General features: G+C 41.9%; 1 protein-coding gene across 10 annotated transcripts in view; it reads left to right on the forward strand.

Moving 5' to 3' along the window:
* PCDH9 (protocadherin 9) overlaps nt 1-19,815 on the forward strand; it is a 776,895-nt gene that overhangs the window by 218,550 nt on the left and 538,530 nt on the right. The window contains exon 3 of one of the 10 annotated variants that reach the window (XM_081857989.1): nt 3,259-5,198. The exons of the other annotated variants lie outside the window; for them this stretch is intronic. Within the exon in view, the coding sequence (XP_081714115.1) occupies nt 3,259-3,279 (21 nt within the window). The 3' untranslated portion in view covers nt 3,280-5,198. Of the gene's footprint in view, nt 1-3,258; nt 5,199-19,815 lie in introns of those variants that run through there. 10 annotated transcript variants of the gene reach the window in all.

The raw sequence follows: 19,815 nt of genomic DNA on the forward strand, positions 1-19,815 counted from the left end.
TTCAGTGCCGCTGAATGTAATATGTGAAAATGTCATATAATTAAATAAATTAGTGCCATTTCATTTAATAAAAGTCCTCAATACGTATGTATTTTTAAAAGCCTCTCTGAAAGAAGAAAGCAAAATGATGTGTGGTTGTGTTTCAACCTGTGCATGGACGGACACACATACACATGGATTTCTGATGGCCAGACACTTTGGGGAGTTTGCCTTTTCTGATGTATGTGTTTCATTAGCTTTTTCAATGCTTGGAGTTTTGTTTTTTTCCCCCTTCTCCCCAGCAGTTTTGTAGAGCCTTTAGAAGTTGTGTTAGTTAATTTATCCTTCCTAGTATGCTAAGGGGAATCCTTAAGGTAATAAATAGAGGCATAAAGCTCTTCAGGCTATGAGGCGCATGGTAGGAAGCATGAAAATGAAATGTGGAAAGACAAACCCTAAGGTAAAGATGCTGGTAGTTTACACCCAGCAAGGGGATTATTTTTTCTTCCTTATAAAGTCAGCACTTATGATCAAATCAGCGGACTGCTGATCTATGTGAGGCCTGGTTCCTTGAGAGCAACTCTGCTGCAAAATTAAGTAGAGAAGAGCCAATAAGAATCACTGTTGCTTACCCCTGCTTATTCTGTAGCAGGAGCTTAAAGGCTAATATGCAGGACAGGGCAGGCATTAGAGGATGGAGGAGACTATAGCCACTGAAATGAATGGATGGTCCCTACTACTACATCTGGTCTCTGGTATTTTGTTCAGTACTGTAATGCTCTTAATGCAAAAACCAAAACACCTTACATCCTTTAATTTTTTACAGAATTTCCAGTGAAAACCTATTTTATGAAAAATGAGCTGAACAACGTAAATGGCTAAATGTTTGCCAAAATAACCTTGTACATATATCTCTGCAAAAAACTTGCAAAGTCAGAACATGGTAGAGGCAAAGCTTCATGGTCAACATGACCAAAAATTGGGCCCCAGCTCTAAGAACTCTTGGGGTGGCGTAAAGTATCTTATCATTCTCTCCTTTCTCGTGGCAAAGCACTGAATTGAAAAGGACCATTTATCTGTTCTTTTACTCCCCCCCCCCTTCAAAAGCCAAACCCTGGCTGTTTGGTTTAAGAAATCATTATTTTGTGGGGGGGGGGTATGGTGAAATGGGAGGGATGATTCTTAGAAAGATATCTTCTGAGGTGATTTTTTAATTGTGAGATCTGTAGCTACAACTTCCACTTTAGAGTAACCACAAAATGGTAGGACTGAATGCTAAACTGTGATTAATCTTAACTATGGTTTGAAGGTGACTTCTTTCCACTAACAAAAGATAAGACTAGCTGGAGTTTGTCTAGGTTCAGATGTCATGACAACTGATATGGAAGTGAATCTTCCAGATTTGTGCGGATGCAGCCAGTGTTCTTAAGACTGGAATACCAGGTTAGTTGTCCATATGCCTTAGTGGCTGGGGAAACCTAGCCAGATGGGCGGGGTATGAATTATTATACACAAACACACAACATAGCTGCGTACCAAACTTATTGTGCTCCGAGCCCCAAAACCCATCCCTCATGGAAATAAAGGCACAGTGAAGACAGAATTTAGTTTAAATGTTAATGGGCAAATTTTGGCCACAACTTTATTAAATACACAAATGTGACTGGTATTGACTTAGGCATTGGTATCAAACTATATCTGGCTTCTGCCCCACCCTGTGGGAAGCCTGGAAGGGTAAACAACCAGCAGGGGGAGCTCCATCAGTGTATATTGACTGATGCTCACCCCTGGGGTTTCCGGGGGTCCTGGCATGGCCCCAGCCCCTCTCTGGGCTTCGGACAAGATCCAGGCCTTAACAGAATACCCTGTTCATTGGAGGAGCAGGTGATGGCCGCACCTCACCTCCCCACATTCCCCTAAACCAATGCCTAACCACCGAACCTTACAAAGTTGTGACGATTGCTAAGAGGTAGGCAAAAACCAAGTGGCCATAGCCAATCTGCCACATTGGGAAAAAATCCTACCCAGCCCCCATTCCAAAACAGGTGACCAACCGAAGTCCAAAGCACGGCCAGACACGACCTAACTAATGGGTGGGTGGAAGGGTATTCGGCAGTGCGAAGCAAAAGGAGTTCCCTATGTCGCGTTGCAAAATAAATACCCCCAACCTTGCTACACTGCCGATTGGCTAAAGGCCATTGGCATAACTGTGGCACCACCAGCTTGGAGTGGGGCAAGCCCTGCCCATAAGCTGGTTAGGGAAGAGTTCCAGGGCCGAGCACAACATGGACCCTCTGTTAGGAGGATCCAATTTGCTGAAATAAAAACTTGGAAGAGATCTAAATGGAAGGCTGTTTGGATGTTTCCTTCATATTATTTTCCCTTACTCAAGATAATTTCTGCAACTTCATTTGCAGGCCACATGCTGGTGTTGATCTTTAAAGCTCTAGATGGCTTGGGCCATCTGCTTTGCCTTCACAGGTTAGACGGGTGGTTATTCAGCCCTAGCACCTCAGATCTGAAACTCCTTCTCTATAATTTTGGTGCTGCTGGAGCCTCTGTAACAACATTAGATTCCACTTAACTATAAAATCTGTAGACATTTTGTTTTGTTTTACAGCTTCAGAAACAGTTGTTATCTTTCTTGGGTATTGTGGAAAAGAGTAGAATATAATTTTGTGAAGTATTTTGAAAAAAAAGAAAGATGAGGTGTGCTGGGTTTTGGTTTTAATCCTATTTGGTACCACAAGTTTCTCTTTAGCATGCTTTAATTGTTGTTGTTGTTATTTTATTTTATTTTATTTTAAATGCTTCTTAGCACAATACAACAATAAAAATATATTCATTATGTTGGCAAATTTTGAAATGTTGTAACCTATCCTATGCAGTTAGAATATACATTTATATAAACAAGTATATATGACATATGATAGACCTGCACAATTTGTGGTACACCAAATCAAAAGCAGCGAACAAGTCTTGCAATGTGGAATGCTGCATGCTGTAAATCCCCCGGTCTACTGTTTTAGGCAGGCATGAAAAGCTGGAAGTTTCTTCAGCCCCTGAAGTGCTGCCATGCATGGCTGGTGGACTGAGTTTTATGGGGTAGGTCATACATTGTGCAGCCCTGACATATGATACCTATATAGTCAATTATGCAGCTAGGGAAAAATGGGGAATCTATATTTAGGTTGTAAATGTCCTGAAGTCCCCCAGGTCTGCTTATATCTCTTTGGTCTCTCTCTCTCTTTCTGTCTTTCTCTCTCTCTTTCTCTCAAGTGCTCCCCACCCTCTCCCTGAGAGAATCAATGCCTGCTTCACCATCTCTGACTACCGGGAGGCAACATCCAATGTGGTACACAGCACTGCTTTCTCTGAAGACGTTTCTTCCTTCCTTCTCTGCTGAGAAGGGTGCGGGCATCCAAGAAGATGTCTTGGGATGCAGAGCCAAAGACTATACACAGAAACTCTCCACGTTTCCTCTCTTTGAATTGGTCTTCTTTGTTGTGAAGAACTTGAACATATTGAAAGAGATGGGACCCCACTTCTTGGTAGCCAGGTCTTTGCCCGTCCAAAATTTTTAGATGGAAAATGAAGACCAAAACAAACATTTCTTTGGCTGGCATCTGAAAGAGGCATAAAAAAATCCCAATCTTACCACCCAAGACACATTTCTCAAGAGCCTAATGGCTTTGCACATTTAGGTAACAAAATACTCCTTCCTTTAAAAGACAAGGTTATGGCGTAGTTGGCATCTGTTTGCTGATGATGTTCTATACTCTCTTTAGACAGGGATACCCCATCCCCAATAATATATAAACATTTGTGCTGATGAATGCACGTTTTCTGTCTTTAAATTATTGGGAAATGCTTATATTTGTACTGCAATGCCAATTTTGAAAGTTTTAAAATAGTCTTCCATGAGTGCTTCACAATACAGATCACATCAGTTTTATTGGTGGTAAATAAAACAAAGGCAAATACCTTTCCTCACTCGATGGAAAAGATCTGATATTACTTGATCAATATTAATCACCTTGCTTTATATTCACTTTTTGGAGGCACATAAAAACAACAGTAGACATCCTCTATATATACGCCAGAATGTATTAGAATAGGGACACAATCCAGTTCTTTAATGTGGAGGTTTAGTATTGCGAATGTACACCAGAGCACTGGTCCCCGTGCTAAAATAAATCATGGGAGAAAGAACACTCCCCCCCCCCCCCGCCCCGTCCCCAGGAGAGAACGTTTCCCAGCACTTGCTAGTCTGGTCCTGCAGAGCTGGGAGCAAAGTGTGAAAAAGTTGCCCAGACTGGCATGTTATGTCCATCCTTTATTCTGCCATCATAGGGCTGTGGGTGAGTGCATTACTTCAGCCCCCCCCTTCTGTTCTAAGTGCCAGTTCATGGGATCCAGGATGGGGTTTTGAATACCTTCCAGCAGGAAATACACTCCCTGTCACCACAGGCTTTCTGTGGCCAGACCCTCCTGCCTGACAACATGCATGTGTTCAGTGGCACAACTATTCTGGGGTGGCAGTAGGTTTTGCACATGATTAGGCTCTCACACAGAATTGGGCAGAAATACTTTTCCTCCTTCTGAAGCTTGTCCCCTGTGCATGTACTCAGGGAGCTGGATATTGCTCCAAGCCCTTAGGTAGCCTTAGATTAGTTTGTTCTGTAAGAGACCAAAAGCATTTCACTGTTTGATTCAAATTGTTCAGCACAAAATAGATTCCAAATATCTACTTGCAATAAAGAGCAAAGCAGTGGTTATCAACAGGCACTTGTCAAGTGATCAAATTCATTTAAAAATATTTCTGTTTGAATTGTAATAACTAGTCCATGCACCTGGGAAAAAGAAAATAATTCATAGTCAGCCAAATGACAGCTTAATCTCGCAACCACTTTTCACTTGGGAAGCCAACCAAGAATCAATGGTAAAACTTTGCCTGGAGTTGTTGCTGGCTTGGACTGAAAATTGGTATATACCTGTGGCTTGATTAGATCTTGTGAGAAATATTTGTAATAAAGTGGCACGGAGTATGAATATACTTTATGTAGTGCATTTTTCTGAGGGGGGGGGGGAGTAATCACATAGTATTTATCAGCATTTCTAGAAAGCTGTCAACCATTAAGTGGTGCTTGTAATCCCCTTTTTAAAAATGTAAATCCACTGTGGTGTAATATATCAAAGAAATAAAAGCTAGAAAGTTGTCTGAGGCTGATTCTCATTCATGGAATAAATCCACATTTTTATACCACAAAATAAAGAAATTGGTGCATTTTTCTCTTCTCCATTGTACAATAAGCATTCATCAGAACCGACATAGTCATGTCAAAGATTTATTGGAGTCTCTCAGGCATGTTTAGGTAGTTCTTCCTTGCACTCAGGAACAGCGACCCCTCTATCTGCCTACCTGGCAGTTTAGCAACATATGAAAACCTGTAACTCTGATTTGTGCATCTATTAGCCTGTGGTTATTATTGAGACAATGTATGTGAAGTGGTTAGAAACACACAAAAAGCACTTTTATAAAGGAATCCTTCCCTAACTATAATTGGTGCTGCTGAATTGTATAGACAGCTTCCCCAGGCCTTTTTTTTTTTAAGCTGGCCAGTGAAATAGACTGGCCAGTAGGCTCAGGGCAGATGATACAACAGGCAGTTAATTTATGGAATTCACAATACATGGTTTAGATGGCTTTAAAGATAGGGATGGGATGGGAATTAGAGCAAGGGTGGTCCACTAGGCAAGCACTCTTTTACTTGAATTGTGAGCAGAACTGGGTGGGGGATGAGGAGTGCAGAGCCTTGAGGGCATATCTTGAGCAGGTCTCTGCTTGGATTGGATTCTATTTGCCTTTTTAAAATGTCAACACTTTCCCAAAGGAAGCAGAAGAAGTAGCAGCCACCCAGTAGAATGCTCCAGTGAAGGCAGAAGGTTTGCATGGGCTGCTTGCCTTGCAGACAGTAATTCACAGAGCTGGATTGCAAACCCCATGATTCCTTGGCAGAAGATATACCATTTCTGACCAGAAAGATGGTCTGCTGGGGTAGACCTCTCTACCAGTCCATCCTTCATTCCCTCCTTCCATGGCTTTCTGTTTCTTTTCGCCCTGGAGAGCAGGATGGGTAGCAGCTGAAGGATGGCTGATGCTTTCTGCATCAAGTTGAACGCTCAGAGAGCATTCTAAGGACTTTCTCATGATAAGCCCTTATCATGCTACAGATAGGTAGCCGTGTTGGTCTGCCATAGTCAAAACAAAACAAATTCCTTCCAGTAGCACCTTAAAGACCAACTAAGTCAGTTCTTGGTATGAGCTTTCGTGTGCATGCACACTTCTTCAGATACTTATCATGCTCTTCAGGATGAGCCTAAGGTGGCCCATTTCTATTTAAAAATATTGGACAGACTCAAGGAGGATAGTTCTCTCGACTGCTATTAGGGATGACAATGAAATGGTATGTCCAAGTACTAGCTGGTGGAAACAACAGACAACTTGCGGGGGCTGCTGCATTAGCCTTACTTGTAAGATTCCCAGGAGCACATGGCAAGTCACTGTGCTGGCAGCAGAACAAGATGCAACTTTCATCCAGTCCAGTTTTGAGCATCCTAAATGGCTGCAACCCAACATCACATAGGAAAACTCTTAATGTCTTTAGTCAGTCTTTGGATTACATAACCACTTTAAACTAAAATGTTTGTGAAGTTCCTTTCTAAATACATTGCCCAGTTTATTCTCCATGGACCACACACCACAACCCTTAAGTCAGGCTGACTTATGGTGGTTTGCTGAAAGCCAGCAACTAAACCAAGATCTCCTGGCTTCAGATCCAACTTTCTATTTGGTTCTCATTCACAGAACACCTCTCATACATACTAGGTTATGCCAGCTTTGGTAATCAAAATTACTAATGTTTCCAATTGTTACTAAGTGTATTTTTCCTGCTAAGTTTAGAGAAGCTCAGGAATGGACTCATTTCACAATTAAATAAACAACAAGAAACATAATACAAAGTTATGTTAGCACTGAGTAGCCTTATACTGAATTATTTGGCACCCCAGTATGGCTTCTGGAGTGGTTCTGTATGCTCATGTAAGAACACTTTCTTCATATGGGTCACACAACCCAGTGAAATAAAATACCACAAATTACAACTGTATGAGGAATCTAGCTCTGAGCAAACAGAGTTGATGCAAATGTTACCTTAAAAACCAGAGATAATGCAAACATGACTATGAGTACACATTCCTAGAGAGAATATTTACTTGTCCTAGCCACACTCTCTTGGTTTTCCTCAGTGCATGAGGATAAAAATAAGATTTGCTTGAAATTTTACTTCAGTCTGATGAACAGTTTAGGACTGACTGTGTGAGGCCTGTCTGGAATAATCTGAAAATTGCATCACAGCATTTACCTTGCAGTCTTTCAGATTTTCATTTTTAAGAGCAACCCATAGATTTATATTGTGTCTAGGCAAATTTTAAATGAACCTCTAATACTGGCCTCATGTTCTGTGAACATACTGAAATGGTGGTTATCTGGATTGTGGCTTATTTTATAACTAAATATAGATATTTAATTGTGGTGTGTGTGTTTTTGAGAGGCAGGGTAAAAAATCTGATGTCACAAAAGAACCTTTTGGAAACATGATCTGCAAAGTGCTTAGTCATGAATCTTATCTGAAGCAAAAAAAGAGCACATTTAATTATGCAATTTTGTAGCTGTGAAATAAACTCCCCTATTTGAGGGAAAGTGGCTATATTATAATTGCTATAAATGGATAACACAATTTCCTCTGTTGTTTCTTTGGGATGGAATGTTGTTTGTCAAATATGCCAGGGAGCCGTGGGTTATTTTCCAATTAAAATTGCTCTTCGGTCTGGCTGTGATAGCATATGGTTGTGTTAAAAAAAGAAGAAAAAGAGTCAATTTAAATCCATTTAAAATTATTAATTCTAAATAAAATTGGTGTATATATGTGCCAATGTGAATCCATTTGAAATGTACCCACTCAAGTACTCCAAATGCATGGTATGCATTTGTTTGCTAATATATAAGATAATAATCATGCAAATATAACCTTCAAAGGAAGCTTATGAATCACTCTTTAAAACATTAGCAAGAATTGCATTTAGGACCCACCACCAAAAGCCAACAATATTACAGCCTTTGCCAGTCTTCTGATGATCTCAAATGGATGCATGTAATATGTAGCTTCAGGGGAAATGGTCCAGACAATCAGAAATTAATTGTACTCTGCTGCTTGAATAGAAGAGCTGGATTCAGCATTCTGGTTCATTATTGTAGCTTACAGTGGCTCATCCTTCCACAATTTGCCTGAGATGGGACAGGGCAGGAACTCTGAGCCAGGTGGATTCATATCAAGACTGGCTCTGCTTCTGCCTCCCTCTCAAGCACCTGCAAAGCATACAGAGGAGCAAGAGGCTGAGTTCCGTTCCCAGTGTGGTCCCCATTTCAGCTCACTTGACTTTGCCCCCACTAATGGCTGTACAGAGGCCTTCTGTAGTAATGATTAATTCCTAGTGGTGATCGCCCTTGTGTGCTTCTGCAAAGCTCTTGAGGCAGGCAGGCAGTTCTCCAGCAGATATTTCATGTTTCAGGAACGGCAAGGGGAAGGAAGAAATGGTGAACTGGTGTCTGCCCCATTGCAGCCAACATACGTTATATGGGGGAAAGGGATAGGAGAGTATATGTGTTTGAGGGTGTGCATTTGAGACTGTGTGGGACACAGCAGAAGTGTGTGCAAGGGCTAAAAGGTTGTCAACATGTTTGTGAAGTAGAGGGAGCTTTCCTCCTACTGCAAATGGCAGATGTGGATTCTGACTGGGCTTATGGTGCAGACAACAGGTTTATATCTTCCTCCTACTCCATGGTCCCAATATACCCACCCCACCCCATACCACACAGCTATTTCTGAAAGAAAAAAAATCAACTGTACAAAGTATCTGCCGTTTTTTTGTCAAGTGGCTGCAAGGAGAGAAAGACTGTGAGAAATTCAGTGCTGCACTTCAGGTGTAAAGTGTACCCTCTCTTGAAATACTAAAGAAGGTGATGCCTCTGAGTCAATGGGGTTGAGGTACACGGGAAGACTCTTATGTAGGGATAACCAGCACTGGAGGGTGTTTCACATCGAGAGTATGAAAACAATGTGAAAAAATAAAAGGAATAAGAGTGGTAGACAAGAGGGTGAAGAAGGGGGAGAAGGAAAAAAGAAAAAGAAATGTCCATTAAGAAGACTGAGGTGATTCTCTGGTGAACTTTGAAAACAACAGAAGCAACGTTACCCTTCCTCCTCAAATGAATAGTGAGTTGTTTAATAAGACAGATAACAATTATAGGCTTTAGTTCCAGCACCATTGGTATAATATTTTTCACAAGAACACTTAAGTGTGCGTGCATGTACTATATCAGGTCTAGGAGACCCCATTATGTTAGCTATTCCATGAATAATGCATAGCAAGATGAACTCCTTGCCCAGCAGGTCTTCCAAGAAGTAGAAGAAGTGGGGGGGACGGGGGACATAAAGCGAATGAAACACAGAGGAATCTGGAGTGGGCTGTCCAAAATATTTTACTTTACACTCTAGTTTCAGATTATTATTTTTTAAAGACCTTGTAAGAGTATTTTGGCTGCTCAAGGGTGGTACAGTGGTGGGAAGTTACTTAAGGGGCTGAAGTCTCACTGCAGTTGTGACCTTCCTACATAGCCCTAGGCAAGCCATGCGCTCTTGGCCTCTGCTTCTGACCTGCCGTACAGGAGATAGTAATAATACTGACCCACCTTGCAAGATTGTTCTGAGGATCCTTGAAAATGTATGGGATGGGATGGGCTTTAAAAGTACTATGCGCAGGCTAAGCATTGTTTATTAATAAAGCCAATTGTCTCCAATGCCCACCATTTCACTTTCTCGCCTCTTGTAATCAAGTTCGTTCTCCTTTTAGGTGAGCAATTGGCCACCCATATTTCAAAATTAGTTCCGTTAACAATACTTATGTGTCGTCTTATGTTTATAATTAGAACAATTCCTTTTCATTAGATTCCTTTAAAAAGAATAAATCAGGAATTCTGAAATCGACTTTGTGTGAATGTATAGGATCATTACTCACTGTACAAGCAGATAGCAAATCACAATTTTTCATCTTCTGGACTAAAGGTTACAAAAAGCACAGAAGGGCTACACTCCACAGCCTGATAATTTTCAAGTTCAACTGTTTTAAGAATATCTGAATAGTAAGCAGCAGTGAATGGGAAGTGTGTTTAGCTTGACTTTTCACTACTTTTCTCTGACTGTGAACATTACATTGTTGAGAAAGAACATGCTCCCCCTGGAAAGTGTCCTAGGGTGGTCCTGCTGAGGTGTGGATAGGAAAATGCTGCAGTTTTTGTACCCTGCCCAAAAGCATTTGCACCAACCCATTTTTACACAATCATTTGCCAAATGTGTACACCAGGCATCAGCAACCTTTTTCAGCAGGGGGCCAGTCCACTGTCCCTCAGACATTGTGGGGTATGTGTGTAGGCTATATTTTTTGGGGGGGGTGAGAACTAATTCCTATGCCCCACAAATAACCCAGGGATGTGTTTTAAATAAAAGCACACATTCTACTCATGTAAAAAACACAAAAAAATAACCCAGAGATGCATTTTAAATAGAAGGAAACATTTTACTCATGTAAAAACATGCTGATTCCCGGACCGACTGCGAGCCGGATTGAGAAGGAGATTGGGCTGAATCCAGTCCCTGGGCCTTAGTTTGCCTAGACTGCACCACTTCAGGCTACGGGTGGAGAGATGGTTCATATTTGAATAAGTCCCCCATGAAAAACAACACAAAATTCTCTGAATGTGGAAAGTTATCATGCCATAGAAAGTTATCAAGCTGAACTGTTAATTTTTACAGGATGCAGGGGACATTTATTTCATTTGCATGGAGGGGCATTCAAGCATGCAAAGTTTATCACCAGCAGTGTTTAGTGATGCAGTCCCGGAAAAGGTTTATCAATAATCAGTGCTATTTTTCTAGAAAGGATGGTGCTGGAACTCACCATGAACACCTCCCTTGTTCTCTTATAATGGCAATGGCACCCACCTGAGAGGTGCCAGAACTGAGTTCTGGCTGAAAAAAGCCTTGTCAATAACAAATTACTTTGTTGACTGTATAAATGGACCCCTTTGCGGAATTGGACTGCCGCAAATAATATACATAAGCCTACTGAAGTTATCAGAGCTTGATGTGTACAAGTGTTTGAGGATTGGTCACTGTCATTGCTGATTACAGTAAGTTCTGAAAATGCCCATTTTTATTTAAAATTTAGTAATTATTTAAGCTACATGGTTTATGTTAACCAACGGCGTTCATTCCATTTCCCTCTCTCTCTCGTAAGAGAAGTGCTGTGCCATATTATTGCACATGTAAACTAGAAGTAACAGATAACAGGCAAAAAATTCATGATCCCCTATGCAATAGAAAATAAGATTTATTTATTTATTTATTTATTTCGAACTCAAAATCTCCTACAGGTAAGATTTTGTTTTTATACCTCCTTACCTTACTGCTGTATACATACAGAGAGCTGGTCCACATGTATGGCTAAGAATGTACATACAAGTGCATTGGTTTCCAGGAAGGAGACCACAGCCTCTGCACTCTCCCCATGATTTGGCGTAGCATGTCATCTGAGCCCACCCTCATGATTTGTCTCCTCCAGAGAAACAACATACCGTAAACCCAAAAACAAACCTAGGTTAAAATTCATGGTTTGTCTGGAGTGAAACAAACCATGAATCCCATTTTGGATAACGTACTACAGCAAACCAAGACTTAGCTCAAAGCAGCAGAAGAGAAGTAGCCACACAATCTCCTTTCCTTCATATTTGTGCAATTGCAGTATGGCACTGTTATGTGCAAAATAGCTCACTGCATAGTGTCTCTATGAATGTTGAAAGTTTAAATACTATAGAATCATTGGAGGTGGGGATTTTTTTTATTTTGGAAAAAAAACACCTTTAAAATATAAATCTCCGGCTATGACCCTGGAAGCATATGAGCATTAAATGTATAGCAGTCCTGAAAATGGCAATTACGATTCAAAACAGCTGTAAAAAAAAACACAGAGAACCTAAAAGAGGTGATAACCAAGGGCAAGGGGCATTTAATGCTGACCTTTCTGTGGTTGCCAGTGTCTCTCTATTTAGATAATTCAAAATTACTCTATGTCATTTGTTAGTGGCACTCAGGGATACACTGAATATCCACAAATTTTCTTTATTTATATATTTTCTATTATGCAAAGCTGAAACGATAATTACAGGCGGACAGAGGGGTTACTGAGTGCAAATAATACTTAACCTGTAAAATTTTCACAGTTTTTCAAGATGTTGTAAAATAAAGTAAGTGAACAGAAATGTAAATAGTGTGCAATAGGAAACCCCTATATTTTGAATAGCAAACATGGTTAGCATTAAGTTAGAAACAATCGGAAGCCATGCAAAATTAAGTCACAGTGGACCAATGTGTGAAATAACAGGTCAGAAAGCCCTTCTCAGTGAAAATTTGATAGCTGCTTTAGCAGACAGACATGTGTCTCGTGCATATGATGCCCTATGTCATTTGTGCAATGCATTTGTGGAAATATTAGGAAAAGCATACATTACCCCGTATGTGCTATTCATCAGCTGACCTCCCCAAAGATAAAAGAGACTTAAAAATAACCCACCCAGGACTTGATCACATTATTATTATTCTTATTATTACTACTACTACTACTACTACTAATAATAATAATAATAATAATAATAATAATACTTTTTTCTCTATTCACATGATTTTATATTTTCAGCATGGTAACAGTTCATCTTGTATCTTCGTCTACAAGATGCAGCTAGTAAAGGTAAATGTACCCCTGCCCGTACGGGCCAGTCTTGCCAGACTCTAGGGTTGTGCGCTCATCTCACTCTAGAGGCCGGGAGCCAGCGCTGTCCGCAGACACTTCCGGGTCACATGGCCAGCGTGACGAAGCTGCTCTGGTGAACCGGCACCAGAGCAGCACACGGAAATGCCGTTTACCTTCCCGCTATAAAGCGGTACCTATTTATCTACTTGCACTTAAGGGTGCTTATCTACTTGCACTTAAGGGTGCTTTCGAACTGCTAGGTGGGCAGGAGCTGGGACTGAACGACGGGAGCGCACTCCGCCGCTGACCATGCGATCGGCAAGTCCTAGGCACTGAGGTTTTACGCACAGCGCCACCCGCGTCCCTAGATGCAGCTAGGTTTAAGGAAACACTGAAACATTCCCCCTCCTACTGTTGCTTGAAAATGACGTGTTTTTCTTCTAGAGGTAATGAGGAAACTAACCAAGGACATGTAATCTGCTAAATAAATAAAAAAAAGGGGGGGGGGAATCCCTAAAGCAGTAGGAATGTGCTCATGATTTGTTGGAAACCTTGTCCTCCTCTCCATCAGTACAACAAACCCCACAGGTTTTCTGGCAGAGGTTCTTGCTGGAATTTTTTGAAAATTTTGGAACTTCTCTGAGCCTCACTGTGGAGACTGCAGCTGCAAGTCTTCACTAAACAGTATCCTGATATTGGCAACCATTCTCCAGGGACAGTACGGGGAGGACGAGCAGATACTCAATGAGAACACAGAGGAGGGAGGCTACGTTGCAGCGTGTTGTCTGTCTGACTCCAGCTTTGGAAAATTAAAGCACAAAAGTGAAATAAATTATGGATGGTGCCCATGAATTTTTAAACGTACAAACACATCCTGAAATATAGTAGCAGCAGGGTGATAAACCTACTACTCCCTTTGCTGGCTTTCTCAATAGTGGCCACTTTTCACGCAACAGCACTCAAGCACAGCCTCTTGCGGCAGCTACGATTCCCAGTTTGGGAGTGTGCTGCCCTTGTTTTGTTAGCCTCAGCATCTAGAAAGTGTCGGCTCACCCACAGCAGTGCTTTAGAATATATCGCCACCCAGTGTGGGCACCTCTTGCCTTTTGTATTTACTGGTGTCTTATGCTTCAGTGTTTCTGATGCCCTTGAGGAAGCTTGAACCATTCTTTATATACAAGGAGAGCACCAACTATTTATTAAGACAGCGTCTGAGGAGCCTGTTCGTTGGGAGGGAGGTGGAAAGGAGTATTCCACCTAATATGGAACAGACTTTAAATTACAGATGTAAATTACTCTGTGACATGTTCAGTATCACCCTTTGGAGCTTTAAAATTGAGAGCTTCAGGCCTTCTGTTCACACAGATACTGGGCCTGAGTGGCAAGGCCTCTGGATATTGACCCGAATTAACTGCTTAACATCCAACCCCCTCCCCACTGGCATGTTTAACAAACAAATTGACATTTATGCCTAGCCTGATAAGTGCATAAAGTAAATAAGCCATTCCTAACATGGGAGGGAAGGAAGACCACAGAACACTTACTACAGTGGTACCTCGGGTTAAAGAACTTAATTCGTTCTGGAGGTCCGTTCTTAACCTGAAAATGTTCTTAACCTGAAGCACCACTTTAGCTAATGGGGCCTTCTGCTGCTGCGCTGCCGCCACACGATTTCTGTTCTCAGCCTGAAGCAAAGTTCTTAACCCGAGGTACTATTTCTGGGTTAGAGGAGTCTGTAACCTGAAGCATCTGTAACCTGAAGTGTCTGTAACCCGAGGTACCACTGTACTTGTAAACAAGAGAGGCGGAATCCCTTTGTGCCAAACAGTTCCCAGATATGGGAATCACCACTATTTGGCTCACTTGCTTTTTATAGTGCTATCATGGTTCTACAACCATGGAAGTGCAGTGCAATCTCCACAAGAGTAGGCAGCCACAGTGCTCCCCAGACATTTGTGCTTTGGCATGGGCTCTGTCATATCAGGAAGGTGAATTTACCATCACTTCACAACACCTCTTTCCCTGTCTTTTATTCCAGCACACAGCACCTCCTGTCCACTTGGTGCTTTTGTTCATGAGGATAGGGAGGAAAAACACTCCACTGCCCATATTGGCTTGCGCTTTTCTGCAAGGCAATACCCATGCCAGCTGAGAGGCGCCAACTTGTGAGGGAGATTTGAAGGGTGCAATGTCACACCTGGGTGACATCACACGTGGGATGTCGGGAGGAGCCAGGAGATGGAGCCAAACATGGCAGCAGTGCAGCTTCCATGGCTGCAGCTCTTCTCTCTGGTGCGCAGCCTCCTCGTCATCTTCCACCTCCTCCTGCCACCACCACCAGCCAGGAGCTACTTCCCCTCTGTGGCAGGAAGAGGAAGAGATGGAGATGGCCACTGAAGCCACGCCACACTTGGCTCTGTGATTGGCCTCTTCTGCCCCATGCTTTTTTTGACATGAGGGGGTGGCCCCAAAAAGAAAATTAGTTGGAAGTGGGACTCAAAAGATCTGGGCCCCCAGGAACTGGCACCCCTGCTCCAGCCCCATTTGAAGAGCAGTGGTCACAATTCATTAAGCCTTTCTTCAGAGTGGAGATACTGGATGTGGAGCTTGCACTCTCACCTTCTTTCCTCTGAATGGTCTGTTCATCTGGTAAACATAAGCATCTTTAAAAACACATTTGTTTCTATCATAAGAGTTTAAGTTTAATATCCACAGTAGAAAAATACAGGGCTGGTCCGAGACATTTAGGCACCTGAGGCGAACCACAAAATGGTGCCTCCGCACATCCTGGCCAGGAGAGAAGGCGTGAGTCAGGAACGAGAGGGGAATAAAGATCTAAATTGGGATATGCTGCCCCTATGAATCCTGCCACCAGAGGCAGTTGCCTTACCTGGCCTAATGGATGGGCCAGCCTTGTTGCCCCAAGATGAGCTTGGTGTTTTAGTAGAATAAGAGCTGTTTATTTATTTATTTATTTATTTATTTATTTATTTAATTTGCTATATTTTAATACCGCCCTTCAACCTGACAGCTCCCTGAGCAGATCACTGTAAAGTAGAAACAACAACAATAAAATCCATACGATAAAATCAATGCAAGTGAATAAAACATAGCAGAGCAAATCAATCACTATATAGCCAGCATTAAAACAGTTGCTAAAATAAGTTAAACCACTTTAAAAGCCTGGGAGAACAAGCAATGAAACAAAAACCAAAGTATTTTCCTGGTGCTAAAAAGTTAAGAGCAGGCACCCGGTGAAACTCCCTAGGGAGGGAGATCTCTAAGTGAGGCTTCCCTACCAAAAAGGCTCGTCCAGTTCACCTCAGATGCTGGGGCACTCAATACACAGGCAGGCTGATAGGGGCAGAAGTGCTTGTTAATGCACACAGCTCACATGACACGTGGGTTGTTGTTTTTTTTTAAATGTTCCAAGTAGAACTGTAAAATTAAAAGCTCAGGAGAAAGAACCTGCTCCTGAGGAAATTGTGCTACTCTTTTGCCATTTCCACAAAAAAGGGGGAATTTATTAAGGAAGAGTTTAATCCCCCAGCACCACTTTATTTGGACCATTTGTTCCTCGCAAATGCAAGCGTGTGTGTGGAGGGTGATACCAAAAACTCTCCAAGGCGTTACTTACGTTCACTGAGGTAGCCAAATGTTTCTTTTACTTTCTTTCTTTTAACCTACAAAAAGATCAGCTCCTCTTCCAAGTCTTTGCCTTCATGGCCCATCCGCCACGCCGAGTGCAGCCATGCTGCTGCTTGGAGTAGTGACTTAGTTTTGTTTTAATAAAGGAAACGGCGGAGAAACACTCTCAGCTAACTCATCGAATATAAGTAAGCACCTGCAGAACAAAGTCAAATGATTCCCTCAATGAAAATTCGACAATGTTCAGAGGATGCTTCTCTCTCACACACTCAAACACACACACACACAAAACAGCTGGCTAAATGTGCCAAAATTAGCTGAGTGAAACACTTCAGCTTAGCATCAGATTTTCTGAGCTCTGGAAAGTAGGTACCTCATCTGAGCAAATGTAGGTCCCTCATCAGGTCAGACTTCAGGTGGGGAGCTGCAGCGTGGTTTAAATGCCTCTCCATGCAAAAACAAGCACCGAACATAGAAAGCTTGCTATGTAGCCAAGCCTTCCCTGTGACATCCAGTTTTTATTTGTGGAAGTAGAATTCCTTTTAATGGATGAGCATTCAACTGTGTGAGTCGCCCACCTGCATCCTGAATTCTGCATTCTGAGTGAATACTAGGGTTTTGACAGTGAACTGTACTATGTCTATTTTAGCATTTTATTTTCTTTAAAATAATAATAGTAGTACCTTCTATGGGTGTGACCAGTAGGCGTATCAGGTGATTTCTCACATTTCTGCTGCGGCTTCTCTTGTCGAATTAATTTAAATCTATAATCTGCAGATATGACAAGCATATCAAGTGGCATGTTAAATCGTAATTATGTCACAGCTGTTGTCGTTTGAAGCAGCTACTGTTATGTTGGGAAATGAAATAAGAGGAACAATAAAGAAACAGAATTGCATTTTGATCTTTCTGCATTGCATGCATCACAGAGCTGTTTTCCTTTTCCTCCTGTTAAGACAAAGCTGTGTAGAAGGTTTTCTCACAGTGGCAGAAATACTGCATGTTAAGGGGGAGAAAATATAGGAATTGCATCAGTCCAGTTATGCTCATGGCAATATCATAGAATTGTAGAGTTGGAAAGACCCTGAGGGTCATCTAGTCCAGCCCCCTGCCAGGCAGGAATCTCAGCTAAAGTATCCATGACAGATGGCCATCCAACCTTTGCTTTAAAATCTCCAATAAAGGAGAGTCCACCACCTACAGAGGGAGTTCATTCCACTGTCAAACAGCTCTTACCACCATAAAATTCTTCCTGATGCTTAATTTAATTGAGTTGTACTTCCAAGAAAGTGTTGACCCAGTCATAAAACAGGGTCTGTACAGGCTGTAACAACTCCATCTGTGCAGATGTAAAACCAGGTTAAAATATCTTTGTATGTAAGGAAAAAGACTTTAAGCTCAGTTTTCTTCCTGACATGCTAAAGAACTAGTATGTTCCTAGACAATTTAGCATTGTGGTAGCAGCGGAACATTCAGATGTGCAAAATGGAGGCAGTCCAGTTGCCATGATAACTGTACCATGTGCTTCACGACATGTTGTGATAGGCCCCTTTACATACCACAGAAATGGGAGGGCACATACTTATAATTCTCTGCAGGCAAGCTGAGACATGGTCCACATAGATGCATCAAAGGACAAAGAGGCAGGGAGGCAGGGAGAGGCAGGGCAGAGCAAGGCAAAGAAAGCAGAAGAGAAAGCGACAGGTTCAAGTCCCAGGCATGGGTCTCTAGACAGCAGATGCTGACCAGCATACACATAGCCTTTTCCAGCTTCATTTTGCTGACAAAGAGAGCTGGAAGCCCAAAAGAGCACAGGTGGCCCCAAGTGAACTTGTGTTCCACGGCAAAGACAAAAAAAAAATTGATACTTTACAGTAATCCGTGTGTACTCCCCATAGTATCCACATTAATTTACCCTTCTTGCACACCAAGGGTACATAGGACAATATATACACCTTTCAGGGTAAATCGTGATTATCTGCAGCTTGAACATGCAATCAGGAAAAATAAATATGGCTTGGTCTTGTATGTTACAGGAAGCATGTGGACTGTATGTTTCTGTAAAATGCATAGCAGCTCTATGTGTGCATTAGCTTGTATCCCAAGGTTAAAATAAAAGGGACAGTGGAAACTCTCAGATTTCATTCATATTAGTGAAACTGCACTAAGACCATGTGGACTGGGGTGGGAAGCCTTAGGCTTGGGAATCAAATGAACCCCTCCAGGAGTCCCTGTCTGTCCCTGGGCAATCAATGTCTGGGTCCCGTGCTTAGGCCACACACCTTGCCAACCTGCTCCCCTCCTTCCTTGAAATGGATGAAGGCTGGAGAAATATTCACACATATAGAAAACTGTGGTGTGTGTGGTGGAAATGCAGCCTATTGTCCAAAGGAAAAAAGTCATATCCATTGCTCTGGCCACTGTTCATGTGGCCCCTGGAAAGTTACTCATGAGAAAATGTGGCCCTCAGGCTGAGAAAGGTTTCCCCACCCCTGACCTAGAGGCAAACTCATGTCTGTAGCAGATGTACCCATTGCACTAACTAAGCCCAGAGCAACCTTAGATGTGCTCTTTCCAAGAGACAGCATTGTGGTTACGGAAGGCTTCCGATAAGAGAGAGCCCACCCTCAGCACAATATTAAATTTCATCCTTGACATGCAGAAAATGACAACACTGAACCTATTAACCTTCTGCTCTTTAACAGTAAATATGAGCATTCAGCAACTCTTCCCTCCGCCAGAAGCTAAGACAACTTTATTAAAAGTTGGATCTCACGATGACAAGATGACATCAAGATAAATGGGAATGCATACAGATGCAGTTAGCTTCCTCCTTTATTACTGGTTTATCTCAAGAATGAACACAGGTACACAAATGTGGGCAGGCATCTCTGCGAGTCTGCCCTTTGGATTCTCTCTTCTGCTGCTTTTACACTATTATTTTAAAAGAGTGAGTTGTTATTTTCCATGACAGGGCATAAGATCACATGTAGGATAAGAACAATTTTAGAGCCACAAGTGAAAAATGGGAGGTAAGAAACTAGTGTGTTCTTTCTAAAGCAAAGCAGAAGTGTCCGCGCGCACACACACACACAGAAAAGCAAGCACTGCATTTTAAAAAGGAGGTTTTTAAAACAAAAAATGCCATATAATTGATGATTCTCCCTTGATAGCTACAAATAGCTGATATCTTTTGAAAAGAGAAGTAGCAACTTTGTTACCCATGCATCTCCCTTACCTTTGCTCCCTTCCATTGTTGGCCAT

The sequence above is a fragment of the Podarcis erhardii genome (assembly GCF_964252035.2).
Source record: "Podarcis erhardii genome assembly, chromosome: 4".
Classification (NCBI taxonomy): domain Eukaryota; kingdom Metazoa; phylum Chordata; class Lepidosauria; order Squamata; family Lacertidae; genus Podarcis; species Podarcis erhardii.